Here is a 15,740-nt window from a genome sequence, read left to right as displayed (position 1 = left end):
CTGAAATTGGAGAGGTGAGGGGAAGGGGAGAAAATATAAAGGACAATTCCCTTTTGAAGAGTTCTAGAAATTGTTCAAGTGATGTAGCCTATGGCCACCAGAGGGCGCTATTGGTTAGCTGGTCACATGACATCCACAAGCAGGCAGGCAGAATATTCTCGTCAGCTTCCCATTACATTGCAATGCCGATGAGGCTTTGGGATAAAAAGTCACATGGCCTTGGCCTCTAATCATGTGAACATTGTTTGTATTCATTTTAATGTTGGATGGGAAGGCAGAATGGTTTGGAAACCTTGATGACACCAGAATGATCACGAGTGTACGATGAGGTCATGTTTGGAGACAGCAGCTGTCTCCATTCATTTTGTATGTCTCAGCCTGCTCTCGGTGGTGAGATGTGTTGACAGAGGTTTCAAGAAAGGTCAAACGCTTTTTAAACGCGAGATTGAGGAAAGCACGTTGTGATATGAGGAAGTATGGAAAGCCTGGTGGGACAATCTTAAAACGAGTTTCACTTCAAGCTACTTTTTTCAGGTTTCTGATATTTCAGGTAATGTATCATAATTACTATCCTTTATTGCAATCTGTGGTGCACAACACAAATGGCACTGGCCAATTCAGCGGTCATGGCCTAAGCAATGGGGTGCGAACGCACGCATTGTTTGCTTAGACGGGACAAGAGGATCTGCTGATAACGTGAGTACATCAGCAAAGATTTGTGGTCACGTGATGCATTCCACACCACCTTCATTCAGCAGTTAGGAAGCAATCTATGCGCTTGTTGCCAGAAATTTTTTTGTTCACTTTTTTTTTTTATCCAACTTAAAACGGAGGATGCATTCAAATGATTAGCCAATGCTACACAGCTATTTGTACAATTCATTATTATGCGTGTAGGATTTACATGTACAGGACTGTCTCAGAAAATTAGCATATTGTGATAAAAGTTCTTTATTTTCTGTAATGCAATTAAAAAAACAAAAATGTCATACATTCTGGAATCATTACAAATCAACTGAAATATTGCAAGTATTTTATTGTTTTAATATTGCTGATTATGGCTTTTTTGTTACTTGGTCTTTTTTTTTACTGAGGAAATATTCTAATATTTTGAGATAGAATATTTGAGTTTTCTTAAGCTGTAAGCCATAATCAGCAATATTAATATAACAAAAGGTTTGCAATATTTCAGTTGATTTGTAATGAATGCAGAATGTATTACATTTTTGTTTTTTAATTGCATTACAGAAAATAAAGAACTTTAATCACAATATTCAAATTTTCTGAGACAGTCCTCTACAGCACTGGAAAATAATTTAGCTATTTTGACTACTTTTCATTTTCTACAAATAAAATGCTCTAAGTGACAAAGTATTTGGAATAGCATTTGCATCAGCAAAACATGTACATCCTTAAATTGTACAGTACTACCTTGAAATATAATCCACACGGTATCTTCAACTTTAAAGTACATACAATTTCAAACTTTGTGACCAAATTTAATGGGATACTTGACTCATTGAGCCATTTACAGCAGTAAAAATGTAATATTTTGTTCAGAATTAAATTGATAACATCATGTACAATTAATTAAAAACAACCCTAAAAAAATATTTGTGATATTTGGTATATAGTACTATATAAAATTGAAGGAGTTAATGTCTAATTTTTTTTTTTTTTAATAAGGAAAATAAGGCCATCATTTTGAAAAAAAAAACTAACTTAACTCCTTTTTCTTTTTCTAGGACAGGAAACTCAATGACTTATTCTAGCAATGATTAACATTGCGCCCTTGATTTTACAAAAGCCCCCAGTATTCAAATGACTCACCCCAACTTCCTTCCTCAGACGCGTCATCCGACTCCTCCCACATCTCCTTGTTTGCCAGTAAAGGGTTCTGACACTCGCTCCAACTCTTTAAAGGAAAGTAATGTCCGTTCCCTTGACTGTGGAAAAACAAAAACAAAATCACAACAGAATCATGTGATACTTACGAGATCAAATTCACCTTGAGAAAACGGGGATGAACCACAGCCTCCTGTCTTTTCCGAATACTTGCTGCAGATTTTTGCACGTGCCGACATTGAAACCGTGTCGGTCCGGTCCGTTGACAAAGACTGGAGCTGAAAAGGCCTCTGGAAAAGGTGAAATGGAGTCAAAATATGCCACACACATTCGTACGATTATGGTATTCCTGTTATGACATACCTAACGTGGATCTGTTTTTTGCCACCAACCAACAGTGGTAACTGAAGAGGAACATGAGACTGACAAAAAACATGAGCGCTACAAACATGAGAAAAAGGACGTGGAACTTTGCCGGCCCGTTTGGCAAGTCCCCCTGGGAGAAAGAGTTATAGGAAAAAAATAAGTAGTGGTGTAAAAACATACTGCTGGTTACAAAAGATTGGAACACTTACCACCCAGAATTTAATAAAATACTGAAGGACTGTGGCTGCGATGTATATGCAGTACAGCATTGAATACGAGAGGAAAAGCAGGAAAAACTTGTAGTTGGAAAAACCAACACAGTTGTTCACCCTAAAGGAAAGTCAAATTAGGAAGTCAAGAGGACGCTAATGTACTATTTGTTTATTAAAGGGACTGGAGAAGAAAATAAAACTCACCAAGGACAGTGGTGGTCCATTTTCAAAACACACCTAAGAATGATAATATAAATCTTTTACAATTCTTAAGGCACCTTATTTTGCAGTGAACGGCTCTGATTGGTCAGTTGTGAGCAAGAAATTCTTGGCCTGGCGTGACTTGTCTCGTGAACACTTATCGGTTAGCATCGCAAAGTCACTTCAACTTAGCTTAGCTTGCAAATTTCTCATGAATCAATTACCTAGTAAGTAAAATGTAGGCTGATAATGCCAATAACAGCCTAATTTCCGTGACAAAACAAACGGAAAACTTTGCGAAAAGAGAGAGAAGTAGCTAGCCGTAGCTAGCTATCTTGAATCTGAGGTCTCACGCACTACACAAAAGTCTCACGGGTTAAAGGCCAATTGTTAAAGAAAAAAAAACATTTTTGGACTCACTAATATTCAGAGCACACTAACAATATCTCTCTTTTTTCAAACATAAATTGTGCAAACATCTTGCCAGTTAACACAAGTCATGCCAATCTCTAAATGCGCATTTTGGGGAGCAAAGAGTGACTTACGTTTCACAGACGGAGCAGTGGTGACAGCGGTCAGGCTTCAGCACCTGGCAGCGGTCGCAGAACCTGATAGCTAGACACAAGAGGAAGGCCAGTTGAGTGCAGGACATTTGAGCCGAGCGTGCCGTTCGTTTAACTTCCTGCTCAGCCATCAGCGCTAATGAAAAAGGTCCATACTCGTCTGCTTGGCGTTGGGATGCTAATGCTATTTGTTTTAGGCACACCTCCTGCATGCGAGATGATTGACTGTCGCTAATCCGCCTGCCTTTGTGATATAGCGTCTCATTAAAGCATAAGTAAGTGAAAGTTTACCTCCAGACTGAGCTCGAGTGTAGATGGGCAGCTTCTTGGCAATCTCAACCAGGATTTGTTTCTGGGCATCCGGCCTCTCTTCCATCTCGTACCTTTCCTTGTCTGAGTAAGAGAGCTGAAACTAGAACAACAAACACATCCCATTAGCATTCTGAATTGGAGCGCTATCCCATGACATGATTTTGAGGATACCTTCTTGCATGGGCTTGCAGCAGGGGTAAAGATGGACTTCCAGTAGGTCCAGGAAAACATTCCAAAGCAAACATGGAACACCAGTAAATAAACCACTACAGAGACAAACAATACCATGTTCACATTCATTTATTGAACATTATTTTCTATATTGTAAAACCCTGATCTTTATGATCAGCACTCACCCTTTTCTAATGTGTTCGACAGGGTGACTGTAAGAACAAAACATAAAAAATAGTTAGCTAAAATAAATAAATTAAATAAATAAACATACGCCCAGTTTATGCAAGCGTGTAGTTCATTTTTACACAAAAGGGGCATTTACACCGTCTAACAACAGTAGTCGGAATGAGAGGCTGAAACCAATAAGCATAACAACAGGCACTCTTTATGAATAGACAGACCTCTCGGCGAAAGCAAAATAAGCTTAACGTTTTGTCTGATTATTAAAAACCTAAAACGTTAACAACACAAAAGCTCAACCCAAAACACTTCCGCATAGTTTGCTAGTTCCTGCTCTGTAATTTAAACCTGTCAACAGAGCTGTGCGGCAAACTGCGGTACGTTTTCGGTTTTAGAAGGGGAGAAATAAATAATGGTTAAGAAAAACGACCACGTTTCCGATACTCACATAAACATAGCTGAAATACGTAAGCGTAATACGACCAAAGCACCACGGAGGCAATAATAAGCACAGGTATCCACGAGAAAACCCTTTGACAGCATCTCAAACCTCTGGAGAGCGCCATACTCCATCGAAACGCGGCTCTCCTCTGTGCTCGATTAGACTTCCTGCCTAGGATTTCTGCAGCAGCGTCAGAGCGTTCTTGCCCGAGCGAGAATGAAGCCACCGGCTACCATCTTGCGTTGCCACTCGCAAACCGTCGGTTCGGTCGGTAAGAATGATTATGCATTTTGTCATACTCGAAGACTTGTGTATCATGTAACAAGTTGAACAATGAACAAAATGAAAGTAAAGCCAATCAGGGGAAAAAAAAATAAAAAAATGCTGCGAAAAGCCGAAAACTGTAAACCTAACCTATTATGTCACGATTCATGATATTGAGATATTAAACCCTGATATTATGTATTATTATTATTTATGTATTTATTTATTCACTACTTATTTATTTAATGATGTCAAATGTATTTACTTGTCGGTAGTCGAGGCAACGTAAGATGACTTCCCTCTGGCTTCAGCAGAAAGAGGCCAATCGGCAGACTGTCGGTTCAATACTTTCCCACCTACATAAAAAAAATAAAAATAATAATAAAAAAATAAGGAAAAAAAAAAAACTCGCCTAAAGCGTTGGATAGGAAAATATTCACGTTATTGTTGTGTTGTATATATTTTTAGAATGTATATTTCGTCAATAGATTATCACAACAACAATGAATTCGAAATCAACAAATATGTTTGTCTCGTCTGAGCTAAGTATGTTTTAAAGAGTTGTGTAATCAATAGCCATAGTAAGCTTCAAGCTTTATTCGAAAACATGACATTGATAGTTTAAAATAAATTACTCACCGGTGATCGGTCAAAAAATAAAAATACATTTTAAAAAAAATGCGCATTTTGAAAGTCACCAATAGAGGGCGCCAAAAGACTTATTAAACGAATGCCATGTTTGCGTTGCCCCCCCCCCCCCCCCCCCCCCCCCCCCAAATCTGAGCAATTTATTTGAACATATGTTAGTATAGCGAAACAACAATTTAACTGTTGACAGCGCTATTTAAAAAAGGCGTTATTTAAAAAAAAAAAAAAAAAAAAAAAAATGGATGGAAGAATAGGTAAGGTAGGTAAATACAATTTGAGTCCTATATCAAGGTATCCAGTAAAATTACATTAACTTGTATAGGTAAAATAGATACTATATTAATTAAATATTAGTTTTTAATATCGCCCTCTCCCTTTTTCTGAAGATCTATGGAATGATAGTCTTATGTGGTTGTAGCAGTCTCCCATAACAGTCAATCTTTTCATCATGAACGAGGACCACCAATCTATTAGACATCCCAGTTCCACCTGCTCTCCTGTTGTATGAAATCTAGACCCCCACCCCCTCCCCACTTTGTAATGAAAGAGACTTGTGGGACTGAGATGGGTGTGAGGTGAGCTGCGCCCCGGCATCCAACTCATGGACCTACTGTGACATTTTCCCACTTTCAACATATCATCTGTCACTGGCTGTTGAAGTAACAACATCCCCCCGCCCCGTTCTGGCCGTCTGCCTCGCTCTCACTTCAAGCGACCATGTCGGCTGCCGGGTGGTGACAGCTCTGGTTCATCCACACAGTGGAGGAATCCATCCGTCGACACAGCAACAACCCCACCTCCCCACTACAAAGCCATTGTGTCTAGCAAAACAGTAACGGCCTTTTAATCAAAACATGTGCCTTGGAGTTAAAATAAAACATCATAGCAGCAGGTTGAGACAGACTCCTTTTGCTCGGAGGTGTGTGAGTGCAGCGTGATGGAGGTGCATTCCATGCCACCTTGGTGGGAGTCTACATAAACAGACAGTTAAGGGCTAAAGGGGGGGCCTGTTTGGGCAGAGTTCACGCATGTCTGTGTGGAAAGAGTAAAAAATAAAAAAAACAGGATACTGTGGTTTACCACATACCGCCGTGCGGGCTCATTACTAGCAGCTCACGGTCATGCCTTGAGGATGAAGTGGCACTTAGCGTGTGGGTGCGTCATTTGACCCCCGAGACTCCTTGCACTTGTTCTACCTTTTTTTTTTTCTCTTCTGTGGGTGGCATCGCAAAATAAGCCACAAAAAGCCAAAGAAAAAAATTAATGCGCTTGGTGAATCGATGCTTGTGCTTTTCCAGAACTTTTAAACTTTTTATTGTTCACTTTACACGGGCATTTCGTTTCCACTAAAAGGAAGGACAGATACATATAGCAATTCAATGAAAAGTAAGGCCAAACAAGTGTAGTGCTTCATGAAAAGGAAGGCCAAATAAATATGTGTACTCTAGTGCGTTTCAAGACTGCGGCTTTGTCTCCGCGTTTTGCAGCGCCACTTAGATGCAAGCGCTCGATTTGATAGGATTTCCATTCCATTCCCTGCGTGCTTGAGTGTCTGGACAAGGAATTCATCATGTCTGCATTTGTTTGAAGTCAATATGAAGCACATATTGGAAAGTCTGTTTTCATATTGACATTGGTGCACATCCAGGCCATCAAAGCCCTCCGGGTTGCCCACATTACCTCATTGGGACAAAAGGTAAGGATGTGAACGTCAAACGTGAGCGCGGCAATAATTAGAGGGTCAAAAGGTTGCAAGAAAACACATATTGCCCTTGATAAGTTACTATTGATGTAAAATAGCAGGTAGGTGCCTTGTTGAACTTTTGATATGAACCCCGGTCCTCGAGTACCCCATATCCAGTCTGTTTTCCATGTCTCCTTCAGCCAACACAGCTGAGGATCGTTATCAGGCTTCATGCAGAGCTTGCTGATTAGCTGATCGTTTGAAACACCTGTGTTGGCTGTTGGAGACATGGAAAACAGCAGCAAATAGGGGTACTCGAGAACCAGGGTTGAGAACCACTCCGTGCCACAAGGCGGCGCCTCTTTCTTTTTGTTACACCTGTGTGGCACATTTTCGTTTTGCCGTCAATTCGCTGCCATGGACTTGAGCGGTCGCGTGCAGAATTGTATGCTTGGTCGTACTTTCTCCCTATTAATAAAGTTAGTTATCTGTGAACTTCCAGCCGGCATTAATTGTGGGAATGCTGAAGCATTCCCATATATGTTATTGTGATTTTTATTTTCCACACTTTTTTGCCATGTAACAACTCTCACATAATACTGATTTACACTGTTCAAATGTCAACTTGCTTCAAAAATTCTCGCCTCCCGGGGTATATATATTGTCTGATTCCACATTACTTACAGTATTCGCACAATTTAACGTTAAATAACTTTTCCCCATTCATTTTCAATGGGATAGACGAACTCAAGTTTGTTCTACGCCTCTTGATGTTATGCGAATAAAGTGTTAAAACTCTTATTTGTGTCTGCGCTTTTGGGATCCAACCTCAGAATGTATCAGGATTGTGTGCATTTTCGTCACTGTGCTGTTTTTGTTTTCGTTTTAGTTATTGACGAAATTGTCAATTTTAATTAGCGTTATAGTCTCATTGGATGGCTTCTATTTTAGTATTTGTTTAAGTTTCCTCTAAAATAAGTTTTCAATCATGACGAACATTTTTCGTCGTCAAAATTATCACTGCTTCCAGCCCACTTTTTTGCTATTTATTTTTTGTCCATGGTTGATCAGCCACCGCGCGTTAAAACACACAGAGAGGTTGTTAGTTTGGTGTGACATCAACAAACGCTACTTAGTGGAGCAAGAAAAGGCCTAATACTTGCGCACATATTCACACTTAGCAGAACAAACAATGACAGGGTGGAGGAGGAATTGCAGACACCTCACCCAGCATGTGTGAAAATAAATCTGCTCCAGGGTGGAGACCTGCGTGTCTTCAACAATCACAGTAATTTACATGACCATGCCACGTGGAGGACACCAATTACACTGTCTATTAAAGACATTTCATTACATTAAGTCACACACTCATTTTGGACTGATTTTGCTATCACAATGAAAGCATACGTGAAATGTTTTGTATTTGAGTGACGTGTCATGGACATTTTAAATTTACATTACACAACATGTTTCCTTCTTTTGGCCAATCTCATTCTTTCGCTCACTATAGTACCATAACGTGTTATCATAGGTCAAATGTAGATCAACTGGAAAAAATTGGGGACCAAACAGCTTGTATCCGGGGCTGCAGAACACAAAAGGATGACCTAACCCGTCCGCCAATCGAGAGACCCTGACCCCAGTGTCCACACACAGAGTCCCGCCAGTTACAAAATGGATTGAAAAGGCCCGCATGTGTCTTCTTTGTTTTTCTTTCCCTTCTTAAAAGCGAAATTCTGATTAACCATTTTCCAAATTCTGCATGGAAAGGTTCTGGAGTTACCCTTGCAGATGACATTCCTAAGCAGATACTTAAGGGATGTTTCCATCGCTCCAATTTAATCCACAGGGCCAAAAAGTCAGACTGTGCGAGTGGAATAAATAGAAAAGAGACAGACTGATGTGGGAAGAGCAAGGTTGAATACAAAGACCTGGGACGAGATGCATACGAGTGTTAAAGGGCTCACTTGTAAAAAGTTTCATTTTCATCCAAAGCCCCATCTGATATTGTTACTAAACATTGTACCCTGGGTTACCAAAACAAACAGGCATCACCGAAGACTTTGCGGTCCTAAAAAAAAAAATCATCACTTTGTCCTACACTAGAAAACAAGTTAGCCATATTAAAACGGACTGCATGGAACTAAACCTGACAGCACGTAATAAGGGGTAACAAAATTATAGAGAAAGTTCATAGTGGGCAACTTGTTGCTTACCACTTTTGATGATGTGGGGGGGAAAAAAAAAAAAAAAAAAAGAGGGTGAAAAAGCCAAAGATACTCCCACAAGTGCACAAATGCTAGCACTAGCTAAGGGCTAAATAGTGGACGAGGAGAAAACACTGCAAGTTATATGGTGGACGAGGAGCCAAAATGGCGGACCAGGCGGTACCGTCGTAAAGTCTAAACGCCTGAAGTCGAGTGCGCCTTAACTCAAGGACGCCCTGTCATACCTACGACCGCCCTTTATTACCTTTATTGCAAACAGCACTTGGTCACCTTTCAATCTGACTAGAGAAAATGAATTAGCGAAAAATAAGAGCCCCCCCTTTCGAATAGAAAACAGATTTTAATTTAATATCTTTTGAAATAATGACATCATTTAGAAGCCATTTAATTTTTGTCATAGTGTGCAAAGACATATTTGTGTATTTATGTGCGTGGAATGTTTTTCATCAAAAAGCGGCTTTTATCAGTAGTGGAAAAGTGAGTTCCATTGAAGGTCTTTCCACTGATGTCTTTTCAAAGTTCCATCTTTCCACTGGCAGTGTCATGTGAAGTCTGGCAGCTGACTTGCTCTCCCCTGCGCTGGATCCAGTGTTACAGTCGCACTGCTGTCAGGAGCCACTCGCCAGACCGACAGCTGCTTGGAAAAAGATTGTCGTGGCTTCAAAGAGAACTTGCGAGTCCCCGCGTGACAGTAAAAAAAAAAAAAAAAAAAACTCCTCCTCCAATCGGCCGTCGCTCAAAATATTCAAGCGCGCACGCACACCGACCCTTCGGCCTAGCGGGGGCTGCGATAAATCTGAGGACTGGAGTGGCTTCATTAGCGCTGATGCAAGCGCAAGTGTGTGTTCATGTACGTGAATCATTAACAGAATACGAAACAAAGGTTTTTCTTGGAGAGTCGCGCAAGATGAACGTATAATGAACAACTGCTGCTTCTGGCGTCTTGTTACACGCGCTGCAGCGCCATCTGTAAGTGATGAGCTACCTGCTCTCGTTGTAAAAAAGCGCAAACGTGCACGTGGAGCAATCGCACAAATCCCGACGCTCCGCCAGGCAAAAAGCTAAGCGTTGTTTTCGCCTGTGTTTCCGTATCCATGACAATAAATTCAACCTGTCCGCATGTCGTCCGGTGGCTGATAATGGAGTTGTCTCGCGGTGATGATGTCACGGCATCTGTACATTTGGAGAGCCCGGGCATTAAACGGGCAAATTTGCAGGAGAGCTCTGTGTTAAGAATTACGGGGGAATTAAAGTGCCTCTGTCACCTCCAGGGAGCTCCTCCATCTTTTAAAGTCACATAAAGGAGTTGAATCTATACATTTGGGCAGCATCCAGTGCTTTGTTACATTGTAGTTTCCATATTCAAAGGCCAAGGAAAATACAGCAAAACCAGCAGTGCTAAATCAAAGTCTGGCCTTTAAAGGGAGGTGAAAGGAAGAGAAGGCGGCAGAATTGGGGGGGGACTTTTCACTTCATTCTGCTCCAATGTATGGACCCCCATCTCCCTACTTTGTCAAGATCATGATCACCTATTACCTCTGTTCTTTAGGGAAGTGTATTGCATGCACTTGTTGGGGGGGGGGGCTCCAGTTGTTGTGACTATTTTATTTTATTAATTTTTTTATTTTATTTTTTTTTGGGGGGGGGGGGGGGGGTCTTTGTTTTTTGTGTATTTTTTTAAAAATCTTTTTCTGAATTTTTTTCTGTTTTACTGCATTTTTTCTGTCATAAAAATGTTCTGAAAAAGTGAAAAATATAAAGTATTGAAGAACGACGGAAGCGTATTGCATTCACTTGGAAAACAAAGATACTCCTGTTTGACTAACTTTTTGGGGGAGCATTGTTTTTTTTTGTATAATGTATATATTTTTTTAATGTACTGTTTTTCTTTTTTTTTCTTTTTTGTTTTGTTTTACTGAATACTGTACTTTCCTGTACCTTTTTTCATTAAAAAAAATTCCGAAAAACTGTTTATTCAGAAAAACAGGAGGAAAAAATACTCAGAAAAACAGGGGGACATAAGAATAAAATACTCAGAAAAACAGAAGCTGGTACTCTGTTTTTCCGATATTTTTTATTTTTACCTCTGAACTCCGAGTGACTCGTTGCAGACTCGCTAATGTCAGACACTGTCCAGCATGCAATACGCTTCCGTAGAAACTTAAGTGTTAACTTACTAAAATCATGGCGATCGATTGACATGTTCATATACTTGCCTTAGCTGAGCCTGTGATATAGTTGAGGTTATGTTGGATGGATGTGGGAAAGTGTCCGCCATTGAGTCTGCAACAAGTAACTTGGAGTTCAGAAGTAAAAAAATAAAAAAATTAAAACAAAAAAATACTCCGAAAAACACAGCCACAGCTTCTGTTTTTCTGAGTAATATTTTTCTATTTATTTAATGTTGCCCTATTTTTCTAAAAAAAATTCTGTTTTTCAGAGTAATTTTTCCTCCTGTTTTTCAGAATATTCTCCCCCCATTTTTTCTGAATATGTTTTTATGACAGAAAAAAAGTATTCAGTAAAACAGAAAAAATATTGAGAAAAACAGCACATTCACCCAAAAAAAAAAAAAAAAAAAAAAAAAAAACACAAAAAACAAAGCTCTGCCCAAAAAATAGAAAACCGGGAGCCCCCAAGTTGAATGTAATACGCTTTCATAGTTCTTCATGCAGATTGTAGTTACGAACTGAATACTGTGCCATTATGTCTGAACGAGAGCAGTAAATTTGACTTCTCTACTGGGTTTAAATTTGCAAACTGGCGAGACACAGCGACTAACTTTCCGCTGTGTCTAATACGCAAGGTATGTGCTTTCTTGTGCCAAATTCCTTAAAACAATAACAAAAGTCAAAGACGCCAAATTGCCCATAGGTGCGAGTGTGAATGCTTGCCTGTCTCCGAGCGGGAAAGGGAATAGATGGACAGGTAGTTTGATAATATTCCGTTGCGCATTTGCATTTCATAAAGGGACTTTGCTTGATAGCATTGTTTTCAAGCAGAGATTTTTCAGAATATCATTATCACTGTAACAATAAAACATCATAAAATATTAGCTAACATTTGGATACTTTTATAGAACTCACACTAAGCTAAGTGGTTAGCAAAGCTTTTTTTGTTTCATTTTGGTCTGAAAAAGTTTGTGACGAAAAACAGGATGAAAATTTTTGGTCGACAAAGTTATCACTGATGTTGAGAGTAAAGTCGTTTTTTTTACATTCTCACGGATTTGTGAAATATCTTCCTTTGGGCAACAAGTACATCTTAAATTCTAATTCTGCATCTCATAAAGAGTGGTAAAAATGCCCAGATGTGTTCTTGGGCTTGTTTGAACTTTGGTTTGTTAAGCTGTCGCAGCATGCATTGGGTTACATCATCACGACTTCCAGTGTGATGGCCATATTAAATTGTGAGTTCTTAAGCCATCAATCCATTCTTTTTTTTTCTTTTTGTACTGCTTGTCAAGTGTCACGGGAAAGTTGGAGTCCATCCCATCTTAAGGCAATTTTCTTCTTCAGTGAATCATCTGTACACGTTTTGGGCTTGTTGGGAGGAAGCCAAAGTACCTGTGTACAGCAACGGTGCCAGGTATTCGTCACTCCACTACCAATCTAAACTTCCAGAATCTGTTCTCCCAAGTTTGCAAGACCATTCTTGCAAATGTCGGTCTTGAGAAACCGCCTGTATGACAGCACCTGTTTGGAATCCGATTGTCTGCTGATGATGCAAAAGGTTCATATAATAAAGCTCAGAATGAGTTTTCACGAGTTACCCATTAGCTCCGCACCTGCAGCCATCTACACATACTCAGTGTGACGTGCTGGCATCTTGATGGGTGATAACGGGTGAACTCCGCAATGCACTTTGTTGTGAACTCTGTCGTCTGGTCATGGTGAGGACAGCTGAGGTCAGAGCCGTGGCCAGATAATCCCCATCCCTACGCACCGCTCACGCCTGCGTCTAATGGAAAACAGACAGAATAGCAGATTCTTGCCTGTGATTAATGATATTGATTCCCGTTTTCCAAGTTTGGGTTTTTATCCTTCTGAAATGTTTCATCGGCGCTGCCATGGACAATTAGTCTGATTGCTCTGCATTTGCATCAAATGGAGCAGGCCTGGGCTCAGTGCTCAACAGACACAAGGAGAAGAACTCGAAGTGGGAAATGAAGAGGGGCGGCATGGCTCAGTGGTAGAGTGGTCGTATCACAACCCACAGGATGTGGGTTTGAAGGGATCCAAGATACTGAACCCCCATTTGCTCCTGATACTCAGTAGGTGAATGAGTAGTTGACTGTAAAGCGCTTTGATGGCCTGATGTTTCATCAACATAGCTTAAGGAAGATGTTACTGCAATATGTGTTAACATTCACCTGCATAAAAGGTTACCCATTAAAAGTCCTCAAATAGGTTAAACTGGCCTGCCCTCAACCAATCCGATCGGTCAAACTGGAAAGTTAAAGTCATTGAGTTGTTTTTTACCAAGTGCCTCACACCCCATTTAAATAGCTGCAGATTAAAATGTAAATCTTGTCATTTCGTGAGCGCCCAACACACAAGGAAATGTCATTCACAAACCAAATGTCATTCAAATGCTACAATAAAAAGGTCACAGAGTCACTCATCTTCTGAACCAGGAAGCTTGTGACTGGTGAACCTACAATGCGATATTATTTTGAACCCCTGATAAGTCACTTTTGATAAGCCTCTATGAACTTGCCACTTCTTTCCACTGGGATTTTCCCTTCAGTGGGAAAATTGTTCTGGCTTCTTCAAATTTGGCAGCCACTTATAGACCGGTACAGGTATTGCTCAAGGATATCAATGTATATTCGCACCAACCATCGTTCTCTTGGCCCTTAATCAGTTTCCCAGTTACTGCTTTTGAAAAACATTCCCACAGCCGGATGCGGCTACCACCAGTTTTTCTAGACGGCCCAAAAGATCAGTTTTAGCCCTGTCTGACCTGAGCACTTCCTCCATACAGTTTGGGAGTCTCCCACATGCCTTTTTTGGTTAATCTTCCATAAAGTCCAACTCTCTGGAGTGCACGGTTTATTGTAGCCCTACGGACAGATACTCCAACCTTTTGTTGTGGAACTCTGCAGCTCCTCCAGTGTTACCTTTTATCTCTGTGCTGGCTCTCTGGTTAATACCATCCTTGCCTGGTCTGTGAATTTCGGTGGTGAGCCCTCTCTTTGCAGGTTTGGTGTAGTATCATGTTCTTTCAATTTGATTATGGTGGATTTAATGGTTCTTCTGGATATCACTAAAGATTTGAATTTTTATTACAACTTTATTCCTGACTTGTTTGGAGAGTTTCTGTGGTGTGATTTAGAAGATCACTGGATTAAGTCTCATGGGACATTTCTGCCTAACACGCTGTGCAAAGGTTTTGTGTGATGTATGCAGGACATGACATTTTAAAGTCATAGTTTTGCAGAAGAATCTAGTCAATTTGGATAAAAACTTTCATATAGTGTTTAGCACATGTCTGACAGTTAGGATATTCAAGTTTGAACCTCTAATGGAACATCTCTAGACTTTAAATGTATTCCCCATGCTACCTGAACTGGAAGCGGCTCTAGTTACAGCCAGTGCTCAATGAGGACATCCTATGCCGATTATGTGGTCGTTTTCGTGAATGAGCTGTACTTAAAAACCCAGTATGAAGTGTAACAGTGCTTAGTGCATACGCAACAGGTGGTTCACGAGTTACCAGAAACAGGACGATCAAATCAAAATGGGATTAATGTGGTGCGGCGTCATTGCGTCAGTACAGCAGCTCCCTCCTTACGAGCACCGTGAGCTGCACAATCAAGCGTTCTTTGCACTCCATCAGCCCAAACGTGTTAATGAGACTTTATCGATTCAGTCATGTCATTCCCGTCCACTCTATCTCCGCAGGGTGCCCCACCCTAACTCAATCCAGATGAGCTTCATCATGTCATACTTGGAGGGAAACCAGGCTTACATGACAGGAGTGGGTGGGAATTTCTAGACTTCTGATAAAAACGGGGAGAGTTGGAAATTTTTTTCTAAGGGGACACTGTGTTAAAGAAAAGCCATGAGGCCTTTTCCACAGCTGTTTTGCACATTGGCCCGAGTCAAGCAGCGCGGCTGCTAATGGAGTGATAGGCAGAATGGAGACCTGCTCCACTGAGAGCCATTTTATGTTTCTCAGGGTGTTGAAGAAGTGCATTAGCACGACCGCACACACACAGTTTGCAGTTCATTTCTCACACAAACACAAGACTCTGTCGAAGCTCATAAAGTCACCGCTGACACCATGCTGCCCCGCAGTGCCGAACAACATTAATTCTCCATTCAGCTCCCCCGATCAGTTCAAATGCTTGGACCGCTCGCGCTTTTGCTGAGCTTTTTCTCAGAAAACGACTGTCTACTGTTGACTGCGTCCAAAGACGACGATGAGAACACTAAAACAGAACAAACGCTGCTAAAACAATTAGCCGAGAGATAATAAAATGCTGTATATAGCTGACGGGAACCACTAAAACCCTCCGCCAAGGAGGTTATGTTCTCATTTGTTTGTTATCTTTCCAAAGCACAAACGAGGCAAGATGTGTTGCTTCTTGCCTTGTCAACAACTTCTTTTTAATCT

The 15,740-nt window shown here is 40.6% G+C and overlaps 1 protein-coding gene across 5 annotated transcripts in view; it reads right to left on the bottom strand.

Moving 5' to 3' along the window:
* The window catches only part of zdhhc15b (zDHHC palmitoyltransferase 15b), a 60,977-nt gene that overhangs the window by 1,589 nt on the left and 43,648 nt on the right, over nt 1–15,740 (bottom strand). For 4 of the 5 annotated variants that reach the window (XM_077531237.1, XM_077531239.1, XM_077531238.1 and 1 more), the window contains 9 exons: nt 3,856–3,882; nt 3,671–3,765; nt 3,479–3,599; nt 3,170–3,239; nt 2,628–2,660; nt 2,421–2,541; nt 2,209–2,341; nt 2,009–2,135; nt 1,831–1,946 (listed from right to left, as the gene is read on the bottom strand). In XM_077531237.1, the coding sequence (XP_077387363.1) occupies nt 1,831–1,946; nt 2,009–2,135; nt 2,209–2,341; nt 2,421–2,541; nt 2,628–2,660; nt 3,170–3,239; nt 3,479–3,599; nt 3,671–3,765; nt 3,856–3,882 (843 nt within the window). Of the gene's footprint in view, nt 1–1,830; nt 1,947–2,008; nt 2,136–2,208; nt 2,342–2,420; nt 2,542–2,627; nt 2,661–3,169; nt 3,240–3,478; nt 3,600–3,670; nt 3,766–3,855; nt 3,883–4,301; nt 4,438–15,740 lie in introns of those variants that run through there. The other variant, XM_077531235.1, reaches the window with a different exon arrangement.

Source organism: Festucalex cinctus, chromosome 9 (assembly GCF_051991245.1).
Source record: "Festucalex cinctus isolate MCC-2025b chromosome 9, RoL_Fcin_1.0, whole genome shotgun sequence".
In the NCBI taxonomy this organism is placed as follows: domain Eukaryota; kingdom Metazoa; phylum Chordata; class Actinopteri; order Syngnathiformes; family Syngnathidae; genus Festucalex; species Festucalex cinctus.
The sequence above is the reverse complement of the archived record's forward strand: the minus strand, read 5'-3'. Positions and strand labels throughout refer to the sequence as shown.